This window comes from Dunckerocampus dactyliophorus, chromosome 13 (genome assembly GCF_027744805.1).
Source record: "Dunckerocampus dactyliophorus isolate RoL2022-P2 chromosome 13, RoL_Ddac_1.1, whole genome shotgun sequence".
Classification (NCBI taxonomy): Eukaryota; Metazoa; Chordata; class Actinopteri; order Syngnathiformes; family Syngnathidae; genus Dunckerocampus; species Dunckerocampus dactyliophorus.
Genome location: NC_072831.1, coordinates 13,196,907 through 13,216,181, shown reverse-complemented (window position 1 = coordinate 13,216,181; position 19,275 = coordinate 13,196,907). Strand labels below are relative to the sequence as shown.

Genomic DNA, 19,275 nt, shown 5'->3' with positions numbered 1-19,275 from the left:
ATTAAACACTAAAGTAAAATACTTCACATTCTACTAGTGAACAATTTTCTTCACCGTGTGAGCCAGTGAAATAAATGCCTGCACTGTGCTTCCTAACAGGTACTGTAATTCTATCCTTTAGTAAGGTACAAAATAATTAATGCCTTCTGGAGTTGCGCATGTTCATTGAAAAGATATAATTGGATGAAAATGATTGCTGTAGTGGCTTGGAAACATTTTGACGTTTAATTTAGACAAAATAAAAAGCAAAACAATGTGAGCTGTGGATGTTTATGTCCCGGTATGTCACACTATAGACACTATGGGCAAGTGATCTCACTGCGCGCATGCGCACACTCAAAAACAGCAACATGATTGGCTGCCTGTTATTTTACGCTCTCTACCCGCTATCACGGTTCCTGTTTAATAGAAGACCCTCAGGTAAGAACATTTATAAGTCTGTGTGTCGAAGTTTTGTCCAGTGAGACCACGTACATAATTAACACATACTGACAGCCACGTCAACCGGAGTTGCGAGCGTTAGCAGCCATTGCACTCGGCTGCTGAAATAAAGTGGTTTTGTTGTATCACAAATAATGGCGTGACAAGTTCCCTCGCACAAACTAACGCACGGATGCCTTGTCAGTAAAAGCGATGGCGCAAACAAAACACTATGTTAGCGGTGAGGTATTCAGCAATAGCGCTTTGGAACATGCTAGCTTGTTAATTTGCACCTGTTCTCAGAGCTCTCGGCGTTTCGTGACGTCACAACGCCAGCGCGTGCGAATGTTTTGTTGTGCCTCAGTCAACATAAAGAAAAATAGGTGTGGGATTGATGAATCGTTTTAACGCATGGAAAGTTTTTATACAAAGGTATTTATTTGGTATGTTCGTTATTTGTACTAATTTTTCAGTGTTTCTGGTAATATAAATATGTATTCTTTGGATACTATTGTTATACTTCTGATCACATTGGGCAGCTGTTGTGAGCAATTATCTCTCTCTTGGACTTGCCGTAAATTTTCCCCCATGTGGCGGCCCTGCTGCTGATAAATATTATGTCATTGATTTAATTATTATAATAACCAAATATCCATCCATTCATTTACGTAAGCCTATCCCAGTTGACTTTGAGCGAGAGGTTGGGGGTACACCCTGTAATGGTCACCATCCAATTGCAGGGCACATAGAAAAAAAACCCATTCGCACTCACGTTCACACCTATGGACAATCTCCAATTAGCCCAACATGCATATTTTTGTGATGTGGGAGCACCTGGAGAAAGCCCAAGCACGGGGAGAACATGCAAACTCCACAAAGAGATGTTCCAGCTGATGTTCCAGCTGAGATTTTCCTGACTGTGGCCCTCCTAGCCAAATACCATACCAAAATGTTCCAAACGCCATCATTTTTAGGCTTATTTTTTATTCTTTCCGTCCACCTTTTTCTTTCTTTCATTCTTTCATTTCCTTGATCACGACATAAGCTATTAATCTATTATTCCACATTCTCTATTCTTTTCTCTGCCTATTAGAAAATGGTGACACCTAAACACAGGAAGTGAACAAGGTGTTTTAATGACAAAATATAAACGCATGAATTATTATGTCAACATGTTAAACACAGGGTCTGAATTAAATTTGCTGTTAAATTAAAGATTTTCCAGTGAGTATAGTTTTTCTATAAGCATGTCTCAAACAAATGAACCATACCAACCATACCATACTACACCATACAATGTACTGTACATCTAAAATTATAAGAAAATTACAGCATTTTTCTGTGTGAAAAGTTCCATAGAACATACCTGAAGCAAGTACCTCCGTCAAGACTGAACATTTCAAATTTAGTTCAGCACTATTTAACCAGATATCGCAATTGCGTGTAATTGGTCATTAATTCATGACAGTCATTATAAAGTCCTTAATTTTCCTCACAGGATTAATAAAGTACAGCATATGGATCTATTTAGATCCACACATTAGTCTGCTGTTGTGCTAACTCTGCATTTGAGTAAATAAATACCCACCTATTTGAGGAAATATAGTAAATACGGTTCTTACAAGTGTTTTGTCTTTCAGAGTCCACAAAGAAGAGTCACTCTTCTGCAGTGGTTCATGGCACGACAGCATGTGATGGTGCTGCTGTCCCTATCAGGATGTTCACCCAGTTTCAGAAACACTTGCTGGACCTGTGGCTTAACCAAAGGTGTGGGTCAAAGGGACAAATGGAGGAAAGGATAAGCCAGCAATCTTCCTCAGAGGAAGACAAGACTCCAGATGCGGAACAGCTGCTATCAGTCACGCCGAAAGACATGGTGAACGAGGCCCAGTCTGCAGTGAAGGAGACAGAGGCAACGGTGCAACAGAACAAACTGAAGGCACCCCAACTTCACGGCAGGAAGACACACACTCCACCGAAACAACAATACAGTGAAGAATCTGAAACTATGCAACATGCTGCCCCTCATTCGGAGGAGCCAATGAAGATGCACAGGTTGCAAGGGTCAAGTACAGCTGAGAGCAGCAGACCAGAAACAGAGTGCTGGGATGAATATCTTGCCCCTGCTGCTGATGTGAATCCAAACGGTGGAAGAAATTCTAACATGACGCTGGCGTCCCTTCTCTCTCATGCTCAAATTAATGATCGTGATAAGCAAACAGGATGGCACTTCCCGACAGGACCTGGTTTAATCCATGAAGTCCATCGTCCGCTCTGGCGCTTTCCGTCTGTGAGCTATTATCCTCCATTGGAGCCGACAGAGCCCTTTGAGGGTAATTTTGTGGCATCTTACTTAATTTGACCAGTTTTGAACAACGTTACTGATAGTTAGTATTACAATTAATTACAATACAATCTGTTTGTATTTTTACAGTAATGTGGAGAGTATGGCAGGAGAATAAAGCTGATTATCCCATGATCCCTTTCACAAAGCCTTCCATGGACTTCACTGTCATGTCCTACAACATATTGGCCCAGGACCTGCTGGAAGACAACATGGAGCTGTACAGACACTGCCGCCTGGAGGTACTGGACTGGGACTACCGCTGCAACATTCTTTTGGAGGAAATATGCAGATGGGCGCCAGATGTGAGTCAAATAACACCCAACCTTAATGGGGTATCCTACATTTGCAACTTTTCAGACTTATGTATGGTATATGTTAAAATGTTAAAAATACTTGTTCTACATGATGTGGAAGTGCCGTATCATGAAGTTGGTGTGTTTTTAACGTATGCCTGCTTTCATTTTTTTGCTGCTCCAAAGTCTTGAACGATCGGTTACAAGAATGTTCGTACCGTTTGTCGCTTTTTCTTGAATATGAAATGGCTGCCAGGAAATTTTTTGTTAGGATGTAAGAATTTGTAATGGAAAGATTTTTTGTTTTTGGAGGAGATAAAGACCTAACTCAAGGTCACTGCTCTTCTGGTCTCTCCACTTCACGGGCATTTCGTGAATAAAGCACAGTTCTACGCCGGATTCTCCAGTATTCATCCGGTTATATCCAATTCTTCTATGCTATTTATTGATAACCGTTAGGCTTCCTTCAACCAGTTACATGCTATCTGTATGCAGCTCTGAGCAGTGGCGGGGGTTGGGGTTGGGGTTAGGGGAGCTGGGCCCTTGACCAATTGTAACAGAGTAGGTTTGGTTGGGGGAGCAGTTCTCCTTCCATTCTGTGTGGAAGTGGTACGTTTTTGGCTTCTTACTTTCATCCCAACTCTGTTTGAAACACTTAAGTTTAGAATAAGTAAATTGAAGAGGCTAACTAGTTAGCTTGGTAGCTTGCTATGTTAGCAGCGGCCATCTCTTATGTCCCTGCAGTGATCCCTTAGCCTGTGCATTAGCATTGTGGTGACAGTAGGGGTGATATTTCATGTCTACACCGCTGTAATAATGTTAAAAAACATATTTACAAAGTCAATCTAGTTTTCTATGTTCTATAAAAAATATTCTGTATTAATATTGAATCCTACTGTGTGGAAATTCACTTACCGCAGTAGGGTAAGGATCCAATTAACCACGATAAACGAGGGACAACTGAAAAGCCTTTTCACTAAATTTAAAAAATATGAAAGTGGCTCCCCGCATAGTTTGATTTTTCAGTACGGGGCCCTTGGTGGAAAAAGTTAGGGCACGTCTGATCTACATAAAAAGATTTCCAAAAAATGATTCATAACCACAGAACCGGAAATAGAACCTAAAGTTTTTTTTGGTTTGGTTATATTTTGTGGTGGTGTAAACCAGTGAGTATTAGAAAAGTTAAATGCAGTACTCTGCTGTATAAACAAACCCACTCATGAAGTTGCTGTTTGGTGCAGATTCTTTGTCTCCAAGAGGTTCAGGAGAACCACTATGATACGCAGCTGTACCCAGCCCTAACTCAAATGGGTAAGTGTTCTTGGAGCAGACATGTTTGGGAATATTGAGATACAGACCTGAAGGATCCTATGGTGCTTTTCCAGGCTACAACTGTGCTTACAAGAAGCGCACGGGGAACAAGACAGATGGCTGTGCTACCTGCTATCGCAGCAATTGCTTCTCTGAGGTGTCTGTCACCCTGCTGGAGTTTTTCCGGCCTGAAACTGAACTTCTAGACAGGCACAATGTGGGCATAGTTTTGTTGCTTCGTCCACTTGTCTACCAGGGGTCCAAGGTTAGTGCGAAGGGCTCACTGCTCTGTGTGGCCAACACACACCTGCTCTTCAATCCGAGTAGGGGCGATGTCAAGCTGGCCCAGCTTGCTATAATGTTGGCAGAGATCGACAGCGTGGTCAAGTCATGGAAGGCCAAAGGTGAACACTGTAATGTTATCCTGTGTGGGGACTTCAACTCTGTCCCACACATGCCTCTTTACCAACTCATCACCACTGGGGAGCTCTACTTTCAGGGTATACCCGCATGGATGGTGAGACTGTACTACTTTCTAGCACTATACACATTCAATACAGTATCTGCACTGCCTAATGAGATCCAAATACAAGCGCTGTATCACAAAGATGAGAACGCTCTCTTTTAATTGGTACTGGGGTGTCCCAATATGATATTGACATCAGCAAAATGAGTATCTGATTATATCGGTTTGCATCTAAAAGCTCCGATATCTGTAATCCAATACAAGCGGTCGATTCCAGACTCCACCCCAGCACTTCTATCCAGCAGCGGCCGGGTAGAGCCTCCGCGATCACAGCAACAGCGTGTGCTAGCGTTTAGCAAAGAGTAGGAGTGATGTCGACCGTGTGGCAGTATCTTTTGTTGAGGTTCAAAAGACATTGCAGCTGAGTGCCACACTTGTCATGCATAATTTTTCCCTTGTGGCACAGAACCGGAAAATGTTTTTGAGTGTTTATTTACTGTAGTGATGGACATATAGAGTGCATATTTACACACGTGGGGAGGTTATACACACAATACATAAGACATAGGACAGGTAACAAGAGGAAGGGAGGGTTGTGCGATGTCTACAGATTTGTCACTAAATGAGAAGTGGTCTGTATACTGACAAAAGACCATTTTTAACGTCTGTCTAGGGACAACAGATGAAAAATAGCCTTTTGGCTAATTCTGGTGCATTTTCAGCCATGCTATTTAATGTACACTGTCCCTGTCAAACAAACCAGTAAGTTAAGTTACTGATTTCAGTCCTGGATGATTGGAATCAGCAGCATAAAACCCTGATCAGAGCATCCCCATAGGTGTCAGTAATGACACAAAACATTGATGAGACATGACAGCTCTTGAATTTGATTTCTTTAGATTGTGCATGTGTAACTTTTTTTAATGCTGTGTCTGGGCAGAATATACGGTATCTGCTCGCAGTCACTTTCCCCTTACCTTTCCGACATAACAGGTGTCAGGTCAGAAGAATCTTTCACACAAAACTGATTGCCACAGACTTTTTGCTCCTCTTTGGCCCAGCTCTCTGGGAATCTCAGACAACTGCCAGTATGTCACCGCCAGTGAGGTGGATGAAAGCCACAGTCCAATAGGTCAGTCTTTGAAACGGAAGCATTTGTAGTTAAGCTATTTGTGGCTTATTAATTGTTGTACTTTCCTGCTTGAATACTCACTTAAGTGTGTCCTGGAGGGAAACTTCAGTACAGCCACAACTTCCTCTTGAAACTGCGCTTCTGTTCAGTCTCATGCGTACGTCCAAGTGATTTACAAGTAATCCCAGGCGTCACTGACAACACCCCAGGTATGGTTATACACTCTAGAAATCACACCATGGCCGTAGTTCTTCCACTTTCTATTTTATTTTAATATTTGTTTCTCTGTTATTGTCTGCAGATATGTCAAGCAGGAAGCAGCCATATGTCCAAAGGTTAGTTAACCTGTAGTACATATGCCAGGGGTGTCCAAACTTTTTCCACCGAAGGCCGCATACAGAAAAAGTGAAGAATGCTGGAGGCACTTTGATAGATTTTGTGCATTCAAGATGCTAAAACCAAGCTAGTGTACATCAATATATGGGTTATTCTTCTGAAAGGGGTACCAAAAGTGTACATGGCAAGCAAATTGAAAGTTATTTTTTAACCAATTTGCATACTGAAAAAAGAACATTGTCAGCACTACAGTAACACACTTAACCTTCCGTGAAAGCATGATGTAAAACAAAAAACAGTTCCTCAAAGTGTACTGATTAGAAAAAAGTAGATCAGTAGAAATCCTGAAGGTAACATGTCTCCTGGACATTACTCCATATTTCTAATTTTGAATAAGTGTCACTTTTGTTCTTGTCTGATTTTTGCAAAAAATTGAAAAATAACACCCAAATACACTTTGTGCGTCAAGGCAGAGGTCAGCTCATTTGCATATGGTCTTCCGCAATTCAATTTTAATTATAATAATAATAAGAAGAATAATCGATTGGCTTTATATAACGCCTTCCAAGGTACCCAAAGTGCTTCACAGTGAATCCATTTTTCATTCAGTCCTCAGCCACACACCGGTGGTGATAATCTACTGTACATCTGTAGCCACAGTTGCCCTGGGGTAAAAGGAAACGTGGCTGCCAATCCATGCCTACAGTCTCTCCGACCACCACTAAACGTTCATATTCATACACAAGTGTGGGCAGCGCTGGAGACAAGGTGGGTGAAGTGTCTTGCCCAAGGACACAACAACAGTGACTGGGATGGGGGAAGCACAGATCAAACTACCAACCTTCCGGTTTCAACTCAAGGATGACCTGCTCTACCTCCCAAGCCAGTTACATTGTGTGTATCATCACAATGCCTACACGTTTTGTCGGAGTTTCGTACATGCTTTGGATGCAGCAAAATGTGTTTGGTGCACAGTGTGATGTTGTACTTTGGGAATCACAGCAGCTGAAACGTAAGTTCCACTGTTTTTGTCGTATATATTCCGTCGTCGTTGTGACACACTTTTGCAAGTCACAAAATGAAGTACGAGAGGGCTGAAATTGACATCAGATTGTGCTTAATGCAGCTCTTAATGCCGTTGCCCACGTATGTTTTGTTTTCCTGTTGCCAGTTGGAGACCTCAGCGGTTATTTGCTTTTGCAGACCACACACCGGGTAACTACACTTGACAATGATGATATGTTTGTGGGTCACAGGTTTGGACCCATCATCAGACACCAGTTAGACCTGGAATCCATCTACAACCACACCCTCCTTGACTGCAACCACTCAGAAGTCACAACCCTGCACTGTGAAGGGGGCGCCACTGTGGACTACATCTTCTATTCCCCTGAACGCACCTTAAGTTCAGATCAAGCAGGTACGTATATACAGGCAAATTCCTCATCACTGCAAAGTATTTTCAATATGCCACAATCCTGGTTACAATGTATTTTTTCTTTGCTTTGCTTAGCTGGTGGCAAGTTTGGGAGTGAAGGTCTAAAGTTGGTTGGTTGTCTCTCGCTGCTGTCTGGGGATGCTTTATGGTCCATGGAAGGCCTTCCCAACCACACATTCCCATCTGATCATCTCTGTCTTCTGGCTAAACTCCGCCTGGACCTCAACGCACCGTCATAAAAAAGACTTTGGGTAAAATTTAATTCAAATGACAGTAGCTTGTTTCAAAGGTTTTGTGTTAATTGTGCGATCTTGCTCTGCTTTATTCTGTTATTACACACAGCTTTACTTGTGGTTTAGTTAACGGATCCAGGGGGGGGAAAAAAAAAAGTCCTAATCTTGACTGATGCAGAATGATAACTAATGTGCCAGAAAGGTTGATATTTAATCACTGCACATTTGAGTTTTTTCATTTTTTGTATTTCAATGTTCAAAATTAGGCATATTTTGACATGCTTCAATATTTAATAAGTTTCCATTAAAATATATTTAGTCAAGTTTTTTTTTTTTCTTCTTTTTTTTTTTTACATAGACTTGACGTTTAAGTTATATATTGCATTTCTTTGTCTCTGCAAAGTCTTGTTTGCGGTATGTAGAGGATCAGTTAGTCATCTGGTCTGCATGCTATCACTTTTGTAGCGTTTGGCTGAATGTGAACAGAGGACACGGGTACACGTATACACCATTAAGATTATTAGAAAACACCAGTGAACAGTGATAATAGGGTCAGTACTATTAATCTAAGAAAAATAGGCCTGTGAGGCACAGCGATGTTGGCTAAAACCTGCCAGAGAATACCTTTATGAATGTGTCAGCCAGCTTGTGCCCTTCTGCCTGACCTGAATGCTGCTCGCTCCTCCATCCCATCCTCACTGTCAACTTGTTTCATGCGTGAATGGTTCGTTTCATTCAGTATTCATGCATTATGTGCCTCTTTAAGCACATTCTGGGTTATGTGAAGGAAGTAAAAAGTCTCATGACTTGTTTTTTCCATCAATCAGACACTTCGGTTGTTTAGTGGCTTGTGAGTTAAACCATGTATTATATATTGTGCTTCCATAGCAAGGGAAAGAAAAGTAGGTCAGTAGATTTTTCTTCCTAATAGGGTGCAGTATGTTTGTCTGGATCGTAAACTCTGTTAGTGTTTAACATCTGGAGTCCAGAGGAATGGGGGTTAGAGATTTATTTATCTCAATGTGATTAGTACTCTTTGTCGAGAGTAAAGGCCTATTTGTTGACTGGTTTCCAAAGAAGCAGGCATCCAGCCAGCTTTTACTGTATTGACCTGAATATTTCCCTCAAAATAAGGCGCTTGCAGCCTACATATTCAGACATACTTCTACACGACTTATCCCCAAGCAAGTCGCAGCTTTTCTTCCTGTCGCTCACACAAAGCAATGACGTGGAGACACAGAAGTTGCAAACATGGAGTTTGTGGCAATTTATTGATAACCGTGAGTTATAAAAATGCAGTGGTTTACTGATGGAAAAAAACAGTGAAGTATAAAACAGCAGAATTGTGCATGTGGAGGACTCTTTTTAAGGCAGGTGACAACTGAATTAAGTTGCTACAAATTAAAGTTATTCAAGTTGCAATTTATATACATTAAAGGAACGTACAATTTATCAGTTTGTATCCACAGTGTGCTAAATGCTGCTTTTTTATTTGCATAACTCAATTGACATCCCTCTCTATTTATAGTAAATTACATCATGATAATGCACCACTAAGGTCAATAGCCTGATAAATTGATGTCTGAAACACTTTCATACACAAGTTAAAATGACTATTCTGTGTTCAGCTGGGTGAGGATTGTGATGATTTTTTTTTTTTTTTGATAATTTTTATTATTCATTCTAAATCCAAGGCACAGGGGTAGTTTTAGGTCATCGCCCAAAATACAGTATCTGATTGGATGGGGAAACAACACATACTAACACTAAAATGACACAGACTGATATGATATGTAACATCAATTGCCAATACAGTATTTTCCTAATGCAACCTACAGTACAGTATAGCTATAGTTAGTAAAAATGATGACATGTTATACACAATACTTCATAGTTGAGAACATCTCCAGCACCAATGTTTGTGAAAAAACAAAAAAAAACAAACCCTGATGACAGTGACTGTGAGTGTGTGTGTGTGTGTGTGTGTGTGTGTGTGTGTGTATGTAGCGGTCGCTGGTTCCTTATTTATCTTGTATACAAGACAAGGCAATGAATGAAACCTCAAGACACGTCTGCAAAAAAAGATTATTCACACTCTAATCTGATACACGTTCATGTCTCCGGACGCTTTCTGTTCCAATGCCGCCTTCTCTCCAGAGGGACTGAAACACAACAAACACATTTCAAACCACGGGTATGGTTAAACTTGCATAGAGATGAGGATTCATGGATTAATCCTACCGTCTCTCAACACGGCTGATCCTGCGAATGGGGCTTCCTGGTCCTCTGAGGGGTGAGCCCATGCTATTTCTCCTGTCTTTGGTGGGAGAAGGGGGTGTTGGTTTTCCTATCTGCACAAAAAAAGCGCAGTACGCTTTTAAAATGTAGCCATGATCAAGGAGAGGTTAATGTGATTGCGCTGAGTGCAGGCTGTTGATGGATGGAGCCCGCTGTGCAAGCAGCACAGTGGATGGGATTGTGTGGGTTGAGCCGTCTCATTAGTCTTATTATATACGCAGAGCTCAGCATCAAGAACGCCATCATTTGTTTCTCATGAGTTGATGGGAGTGCATTGTTTGAGTGATAGCAGGTCAACACGGTGTTGACTTATTTGTATTGCATTTGTCTTGACTGAAGGGTTTTATGAGCTCAGCAATAAGTAAGCTTTTCAATAGCAGCGGAGTAAAAACTATGGAGGCTTTTTTGTGTGCCAGACATCAAATATTTATTAATATTAAAAAATGTATTCAAATGTGAACTCATTAAACGGTTCAGTTATGAACTACACTGAAATATCATCTTCAGTAATTATATTGCAATGCAGTATGTGTTTATATATGGAATAAAGACCATTGCTGTATCATCAAATATTTGCAAATGTGAAACGATAATTATGAATGTGATTTAAAAAAAAAAAAAAAAAAAAAAAAGTTACGAAATATGTAAATCAGTCATGAAATAAATTTGTCCTAAAGCGAGCAAGATAAGGTAATAATGTATCATGTTTCAATATTAATAGTTAGGATTTAATTTCATTAAATAATGGACAAAAAATATAATCTATTTTGGTTGCTTTTTATTTATATAAAGTTGTCCCAAAAAGCGCTCCTTCCATTACCAATTAGATAAAATTGAGAAAAACGGCAAGTTGTCTGTGTTGTAATCCACTTACATTGAATTAAAGCTATGGACCTGTCCTTAGCTGCTGAAGGTACAGTATTTCTCTTAATCCAAAAGGCTTCTTCAGTTCTGACAACTTCAAATGCAAACCGAAGAAGCCTAAAATTGCTAAAACTACTAAAATGAGGTTCATAACTGTCTAGGTTCGTAGAAACACTTCCAGGACTCAATGTGAGAAAGACTAAAAGCATATTTGAAAATGTCTGGCTTCACATTGTAAGTGGACACAAAGACAGATGACTGGCCCTGTTTCAATCTACAGTGATAGATTATTACCTCCGCCAAGGAGGTTATGTTTTTGACGGCGTTCATCTGTTTGTTTGTTATTAAGTTCTGAATAGATGTGGATGAAATTTTTCAGGAATTGTTGGAAATGGGATTTGGAAGAACTGCTTACATTTTGAGTCTGATCCGGATCACTGTCTGGATAGTGACTTTTTTTTTTTAAGGATTTTTTAACATTGCGAGATAGGACCATTTTTAGCATTTGTGGATGTAAGTCCACATAAAATGGTCAGAGGATTTGGAAAAAAAAAAATACAGGACAAATTTCCAAGAGGTTCCGCAAAATATCAAAGACTGATCCAGATAATGGAATAATTCCAGGTACTATGATCCAGAATATGACAAAATAGGGGGAGCTTTGGAATTTTCATCATAATAAGCTATAAACCTGCAACAAACACCATTTTATATGTAGCCAAGACACTGTGGAATCTGGAGTGTGCCACCTGATTTGTTGATTTGTCTTCAAAAGCTATGGAGCTAGATCTAGAAGAAAACCACTGTTATGGAATATGCCATTTTTGTGAATAACTACTGAACTAATATTGATATCATTATGAATCCAATTGCTAAGGGTACGTTTTTACGGTCAAGGAATGTAAATATGTAGATAAGATAAATGCAGGCCTAATATTTATGGTGTAAATCCCAATATGCGGGGAACCACAGCACTTGCCGGAGGTCTGCGCTCTCCGAGTGCATTTCTAGTTTCTATTCTTATCAATACTGCAATTCAGTTCCCTCACTGCCACATTCATTATGAGAGACGTTGTGCCAGCCGCAAGGTTGTAAGACCATGCTGAATTATACTTGTGGAAAAGTGGCTATAATAAGGGTCATTTGAGGAAATACAATATGTAGAAAGTTGACGCCTGGAATTATCCAGCTAGTGAGCAGAAGAAAACTAAAATAGTGTCAGATTGCATCCTACCTTGAGCCTCATGTCTCTAGTGTGTCTCTCCAGCTCTTTCCGCAGCTCCTCCTTGCTCAATCTGTCCACATCCAGAACAGAGTGCTTCCACTCTATCTGCTCCACACTGTGAGGGTCATGCGACACATACTGGCCGATCTTCACCTTTTGAAGGGTGTGCCAGTAGCCCCTGTAGGCTCCTTCGAAGTCCTGTACCAGGTCCATAAGCGTCCGATGCTCCAGGGGCTTGAACATGAGGTCCTCCCTCCGACTCATGCCCAGTGCGCCGAAACGCCCCCCGCTGTGGACTCCTAGCACAATGTGGTGGAAGTAGTTCCCTGAGAACTGAGACTTAAAGCTGAGAGGGAAGCGCTCCACGCCTGGCATGCTGTTGGTGAGGTAACTTTGGCGAGGTTGGTCAAGGAAACGGGTGCATAACACACAGATTATTATTATTATTATTATTATTATTATTATTATTAACAATTGGACAAAATCTGGAGCTAGAAGTGAGAAGATGCAAAGATACATCCCCAGGATCACTGCCTCCAGGCATTTGATTGGCAGGGCTTCACGTGTCATCTCCTTGGCGATGTCCATCAGCCTGTGCAGGAAAACGGGACAACATGACCCACGGCCCCAAATCCAAGCACCTTTCTCCTCCAAACATTTGTACAATATGTAGTTTTTTGAACGTAGTGTATACTGTATGAATAAACATGCTTTCATTAGCATGCATGCCTTAATCCAGGGGTATCCTAACTATTTCACAGGGCCGTACTGACAAATGAAAGGATGGAAGGGCCACTAGGATATTATGTCAATCAACACATGTCGATATGCTAAGAAGTCAGATACAGTATGTTAAAAAAGTGCATCCCATGTTTGTGACATGGGTGAAAAAGCATATTTAGTATGAACTTCGGTTTGCCCTTTTTTCCCTAATTTTTAATTTTATTTTTAAAAATTTTCCAAATATTTCAACTTTCTTCTTAAATAATCGTCACAAATGTTCTTTTCGGAATACGATGACTTTAATCCCACAATGCAACTTTTTCCACAACATACTTTTCCAAAATTGACAAGATTAAGACTTGTAAAAAGTGTTTTCTTTAAAATGTCAACTTTATAGTACTAAAATGAATATTACTTTTAATGGTTTTCCCTTAAGTTTCTTGTTAAATTGTGTTTTAGAATGTTCCGGCAATGGGCCATAAGAAACAGCCAGGTGCACTTTGGACACTTGAACTAATACTTTATTGAAGCACATTTTGCTTTATTGACTTTTTCGTTAGGAGTCTATCAAGCATGGCTTGGCAATATTTTGCTAGCAGAAGTGCGAGACTGCGAGGGCATGGCTTGTGAACTGCCCCCTCTTCAGCTCACCCCAACGGTTTTTGACTGCATGTAGGCTGAAGCAGCTTTTTGCTTTAATGGAAAGGATGGTAGCGTTCCGTCTTTTTCCTTCAAGCATGCCACATGCTGACCTGGCAACATATGCCCACTCCTCCTTGCAAGAGCGCTCCAGAGCTATCAGATTGCGAGAGCCTTGAGGTTAACCCACAGATTTTCAAATGGGTTTAGGTCTGGACTCTAGCTGCACCATTCAAAAACTTAATTTTCCTCTGCGGAAGCCATTATTTAGTCATGTATTAGATCTGAGCCACATGTACCGGCCACACACAGATAAACAACATGGCTGCCATAAGAATCTGTAAGACTTGAATGTAATGTACTTGATGTAATGCTTACGCCGTAAGAGGTCGGCTCTTCTTTATTTCAAAAAACTGTGTCCCGGTGTGATTGTACCTGTGGATTACAGTTAAGGCAAGATGAATCACAGAACCCTGCACACACTGGCAAGAAGACATACAATCATATTCGTGGTTGTTACTTAATTACAGTGGAACCCGTTTATGTTGACAACCCGTCTATGTTGACGAACTCGTCAAGTCCCGGTCCAGCGTGTTCTTATCATTACGAAAAAGTGCCCGCGTAAGTTGATGTCGACATATATGGTCGAGCGCTTTTATCTACATTTGAGACCCGAAGGAGTCATTTCTATGAAAAATCGTCGACGTGTTGTAGTATTGAGTTCCCCACATCCAGGATCCACATCCCGCATGTTTGCGAGTCAGCGTTCGCGACCCCGCAAATTAGCAGATTTTTTTAAATCAAACGTTATCCTTTTTATTTGTGGGGAAAATCCTCCATTTTGTGGGTATAATCTCCATAATTAGGCGGTTTACAGTGTTCCCTCGCTACTACGCCGTTCACCTTTCGAGGATTGGCTACCTCACATGTGGTGCAACCAAAAATACAATATGTAACTGTACCACACAGACTATGTGGGTATCGAAATAGACGCTTACATACTGATATACAGGCAAACAATACTGTTTTATACTAATTTATAACCCACAAGGTATGCTGGGAAGCCCATGAGCACACTTCCCCAGCAGGGCCCAGCATCATGGCCGTCTCACTTAATGGTGATTTTTGCCATTCGCGGGTGGTCTGAGCGAGAACAACTCCAGCAAATAGCAGCATTAAAACATGCGCACAATGGCTTCCTGTTTAATGCAAAGCAAGTTTCACAATAAAAGAACAATGCAACATACAATGTGCATGCAATGGCTAGTTTCCGTAACCGGATTCCACTGTATGGATGAATTTCAGTTGTGGTTACAAATTGTCATGTGATTATAGTCATTTTCTTTGCAGGTTTGACCGGTTTTTATCACATGGATCAAGAATTCCAAGCAAAGAAATGTGGAAATGTTAAATATTGTTTTGTTCCCAAAGGATACTGCAATTCCCTGATGTATTTCTGTATGGCTTCCAGGCGCTGTGGGACCGGGGTGGTAGGCTGGTATGTAGGCACACTCGGAATTGGAATCTGTGGGACATAGCATACAAACAGTGGTAGCCATGCTTGACTCATGCTTTATGAGTACGTACATATGAGACGGCAGGAAGGAAGTGAAAGCCATGAACGCCAATCCTCTTACTCGGATAACACAACATTTTAACAGTTTAACTTCAAATTATAGACATGTATTTGTTTAATCTGTTCTTTTAAACCACTGTTGGTTACATATGCTAGCAGATGGTGGTGTTATGTTATTTGGGTGTTGTTTGGAGCCGCAGAGGGACAGCATCTTTGAACAGTTTTAATAACTGAGGAAAACATACTGTATTGTAATTACATAGTATTTTATTTTGTTAGAATAGTGCGTTCTTAACCTTAATAACCAAATGCAAATACACAGTTGTCCTCAACAATGTTTTACCACATCACATGGGTGTAAAATGTGTATGCACTACATGTTCATTTCATTCAACATTTAACTATTCGGGATAGAGTTTGTATATGTTTTGCCAAAAAGGACATTTGCCCACATGAGCACTTTCATTATGTGTGTCTATGCCAGGGGTCAACAACGTGGTGCCCGCGGGCACCAGGTAGCCCCCCACGACCACATGAGGTGCCCGCAAGCCTGCTTTTCATTCAGGTTTTCAGTTAATAATGAAAGAAGAGTAGAAAGAAATGCATTCTGAAATACAAAATGTGAGTTGTGGACACCATATTCGCTTTGTTTGGGTTTAAAATAAGCTCTGAAAGTAAATGTTACAAAAATGAGTAGCTCTAGGCCATTTTCATTTTGTAAAAGTAGCTCTCACAAGGAAAAACGTCGGTGACCCCTGGTCTATGCTGTAACACTGCCTAGGCCGCCACACTCCAAAAACTGATTCAATATCAAGGTATAGTCAAAAATAAAAATAAAAAATGCTACTTTTTTCACACCAGGAACTTTCTGTGTTGGACTAATTTGCTCATTTTAAGTGACATATGCTATATTAAAATCTGAAATATACTGTACTTCTTAAAATAAACAAAACATTTCTGACAATAGAAAAAAAGCACGTCTTGTGCTTACCCGAGGTCGGTTCGTGGGGGCAGCAGCCTCAGCAAAGAAGCCCTTTCCTCTCCCTGACTACTTTGTCCAGTGGATCGCGAGGCGTTCCCAGGCCAGTTGAGAGACATAGTCTCTCTAACTTGTCCTGGGTCTTCCCCGAGGCCTCCTACTGGTCCAACGTGCCTGGGACACCTCCCCAGATGCCCAAGCCACCTCATCTGGCTTCTCTCAATGCAGAGGAGCAGCGGTTCTGCTCGCATAACAGTGCTTCTCACCTTATCTCTAAGGGAGAGCCCTCATTTCGGACACTTGTACCCGCAATCTTGTCCTTCCTGTCACTACCCAAAACTCATGACCATAGGTGAGGGTAGGAACGTAGGTCGACGGTAAATTGAGAGCTCTGCCTTTCAGCTCAGCTCCCTCTTCAACACAAAAGGAGGAAGGGATGCTGAGTCTGCGTCCCACTAGAAGCCGCAACAATTTGCCTGTCGATTTTGCGTTCCATCCTTCCTTCGCTCGTGAACAAGACCCCGAGGTACTTAAACTCCTCCACTTGGGGCAGGATTTCATCTCCGACCCAGAGATGGCACGCCACCCATTTCCATTTCTTCACACTCGGCTGCAAACCGATCCTGTGAGAGTTGAAGATCGCAGCCCGATGAAGCCAGCAAGACCAAGGGGTAAGATTAAATAAACTCTGCTTCTTCCTACTTCTATTCATACATGTTGATTTGTAAGTGTAAACGTGATGTACGTGATGTAGCTTTGTGAAGCATGTTTGAAATAAACTAAACCATGTTGATGTGAACTTTTTGTTTTGTTTGTCAAGGAAATTATTTTGTCTTTAGTGAAAAGCAACTTGCAACTTTTTGATATAAATAAGTATAATTATCGGATCACAAAGTATCGAGCTGATATGAGGAATTATGACGTCATACAAGTACAACTGATAACTAAAGAAAAAAAAAGCTCTAATGAGGCGAGATTACCCGTGCTGTGCTGTAGGTGGGTTAGCATGAGCAAATCAAGCGCGCCTTTTCTGTGACACGCTTCAAACCGCCTGTCAGAACTTCCCCTGAGACTCTGAGCTCACTTGTAAACAAACATGGCATCCATGGTGTAGGACTTGTCACTGTTTCAGAGGAAGACATTTCACCAAATGCTTTGGAAACATTCTGCAATGAGGGGTAAAAAAACATCGGGCTTCAACACATCGTACCTTATCAGCCACCTGAAACGCCAGCATCACTACAACGCCCAGAGCCCGGGACTTGTTCCTATCTCTGCCGTGTTTGAAAAGTGCAAAAACGTTTGCCAGAGACAACCCGAGGGCTGAAGTGTTCTGTGATTTTATCATGGAAATGATGGCGCTGGACGACTAGCGCTTTATCGTCGTTGAAGACACCGACTTTTGTCGGCTAGAAAACCCCTTGGCGCCACCGTTTGTACTTCTGAGCTGCCGCTATTTTTTTCGCTAATAGTAGTGATGTCATGATATTTGGTAAGGACAAATCTACAGGTAGAGTTTGTCAAATCCAACTTTGTGTCATTCTTAACCCCAGATGTGCACAAACTACAGTTAAATTTAAATGTCAACAATGACAGTCTTGAAAAACAAAAAAGTCATCGGTATTGGCTTGAAAAAGTTTTTTACCGTGTATCCCTAAAAATAAATGTAATATTCGTCAATGACAAAATCAATCGCCTAACCAAATACTTTTGCGCCCCTGAAAATGGATCTACGCTGCAGAAAACTGTCATTCCTAAATGTGTCGTCTACTAGAGTTGCACAAACTTTTGACTTGTCTTTATTACCTGCGTGAATGCATTGTGGGCTAAGCAAGCATGTTCTTGACTTGATGCGTTATTGTGTCTTTTTAATCATTTCTATTAAAGTCCCATGAAATTGCAGAAAGAAAAATTTTGTTTACTTTAAAACAAAACCGCATGGTCCTAAAAATGGTGCACGTGAAAAAAATCTCAATCTCAATTCTCAGCAAGAAAATCACGATTCACGTTTTTTGCGGAATCGTGCACCCCCAATATTTGTGGTGTCGTTTAAAGGCAAGGTCATAACACTTCCATTCCGTGTCGTTGTCCAAATAATTATTCAAAGGTTTACCTTGGGCAGGTCAGTGGCAGCACGAATGCCCTTCCCCACAGCATCCCCGTCCGGGTGGATCCGAGCCACATGGCGCCACATCCTCTCCCACGTCTCCTCATCTAATGGGAGGCCACTTCGGTTCACATAGAAAGGCACCCCTCCATCCCTCAACTCCTCATCCCCTTCATCCTCCTGCTCATCATCCCTCTCCTCCACGGAACCCATGGTGGTCCTCAGCATCCTGCCAGCTGAGTTCTAGCGCAAGAAATGTCCAGACTGACGCTTTGGACGGATCACTGGTTCTACTTGCAGGATTCTATACGATCATTCCATTCTCCAGATTATGGCACGAGTAACTCCAAAGGGTTTAAGAGGTATTATGTTTCATAATGAGGCGATCTGCTCTGACTAAAGGTGCACCAGCTATTTCAGTACTGAATATCTCTTGACTTTGCAGGGACTCCACAAATGCAATAGTTTCCATTTACTGGTCACCTTTCCAGTTACATTGATGTGGAAAAGACACGAAAAAAGGTAATTAATAAATACGTCCACGCTTCACTGCACAGCCAACAATAGGATTAAGCCATCAAAGCTTTGTAGATGACGAATTCCCCGTACAGCACAGTAGGATGTCATTCACAGCAAAGATATCCATAAAACGACCTGTTCGACAAGTCCTTTCCCCCTTTCCTGGACGTTCTCTTCATTTTCGTTTTTCAGTATCCAAAAAAGTATTCCCGCGCACCTAAACCGTTTTATTGTTTAAATGCTGCCGGTTCGAGCCAAAATGTGACGCTCTTCATCCGATAAGGCGCCCGACACTCCCTGGCGGACCCTATTGCGCATGCTCAGAGTGAGGAGGATGCGCTCAGACGTGACGAATGGGGCGTTCAAGTA

At 41.3% G+C, this 19,275-nt stretch overlaps 2 protein-coding genes across 3 annotated transcripts; one reads left to right on the top strand and one right to left on the bottom strand.

Moving 5' to 3' along the window:
- The first annotated feature begins 317 nt into the window (after positions 1 to 317).
- On the top strand, positions 318 to 8,299 carry angel1 (angel homolog 1 (Drosophila)). Of its 2 annotated transcripts, XM_054796123.1 has the most exons (10): positions 318 to 420; positions 2,061 to 2,753; positions 2,855 to 3,069; positions 4,302 to 4,371; positions 4,446 to 4,888; positions 5,831 to 5,969; positions 6,056 to 6,178; positions 6,271 to 6,304; positions 7,562 to 7,725; positions 7,819 to 8,299. In XM_054796123.1, the coding sequence occupies exons 1-10, from the start codon at positions 327 to 329 to the stop codon at positions 7,980 to 7,982; spliced, it is 2,139 nt and encodes a 712-aa protein (XP_054652098.1). In that variant the 5' UTR covers positions 318 to 326; the 3' UTR covers positions 7,983 to 8,299. The 2 variants fall into 2 exon arrangements, with proteins under 2 accessions (XP_054652098.1, XP_054652099.1); XM_054796124.1 differs by lacking the exon at positions 318 to 420 and having other exon boundaries at positions 2,652 to 2,753; positions 2,914 to 3,069.
- Positions 7,869 to 19,202, bottom strand: vash1 (vasohibin 1). Its single transcript, XM_054796125.1, has 7 exons — positions 18,394 to 19,202; positions 15,162 to 15,250; positions 14,104 to 14,160; positions 12,881 to 12,955; positions 12,373 to 12,754; positions 10,218 to 10,327; positions 7,869 to 10,138 (listed from the first exon to the last, which is right to left on the bottom strand). The coding sequence occupies exons 1-7, from the start codon at positions 18,613 to 18,615 to the stop codon at positions 10,066 to 10,068; spliced, it is 1,008 nt and encodes a 335-aa protein (XP_054652100.1). The 5' UTR covers positions 18,616 to 19,202; the 3' UTR covers positions 7,869 to 10,065.
- Between the last annotated feature and the right edge of the window lie 73 nt (positions 19,203 to 19,275).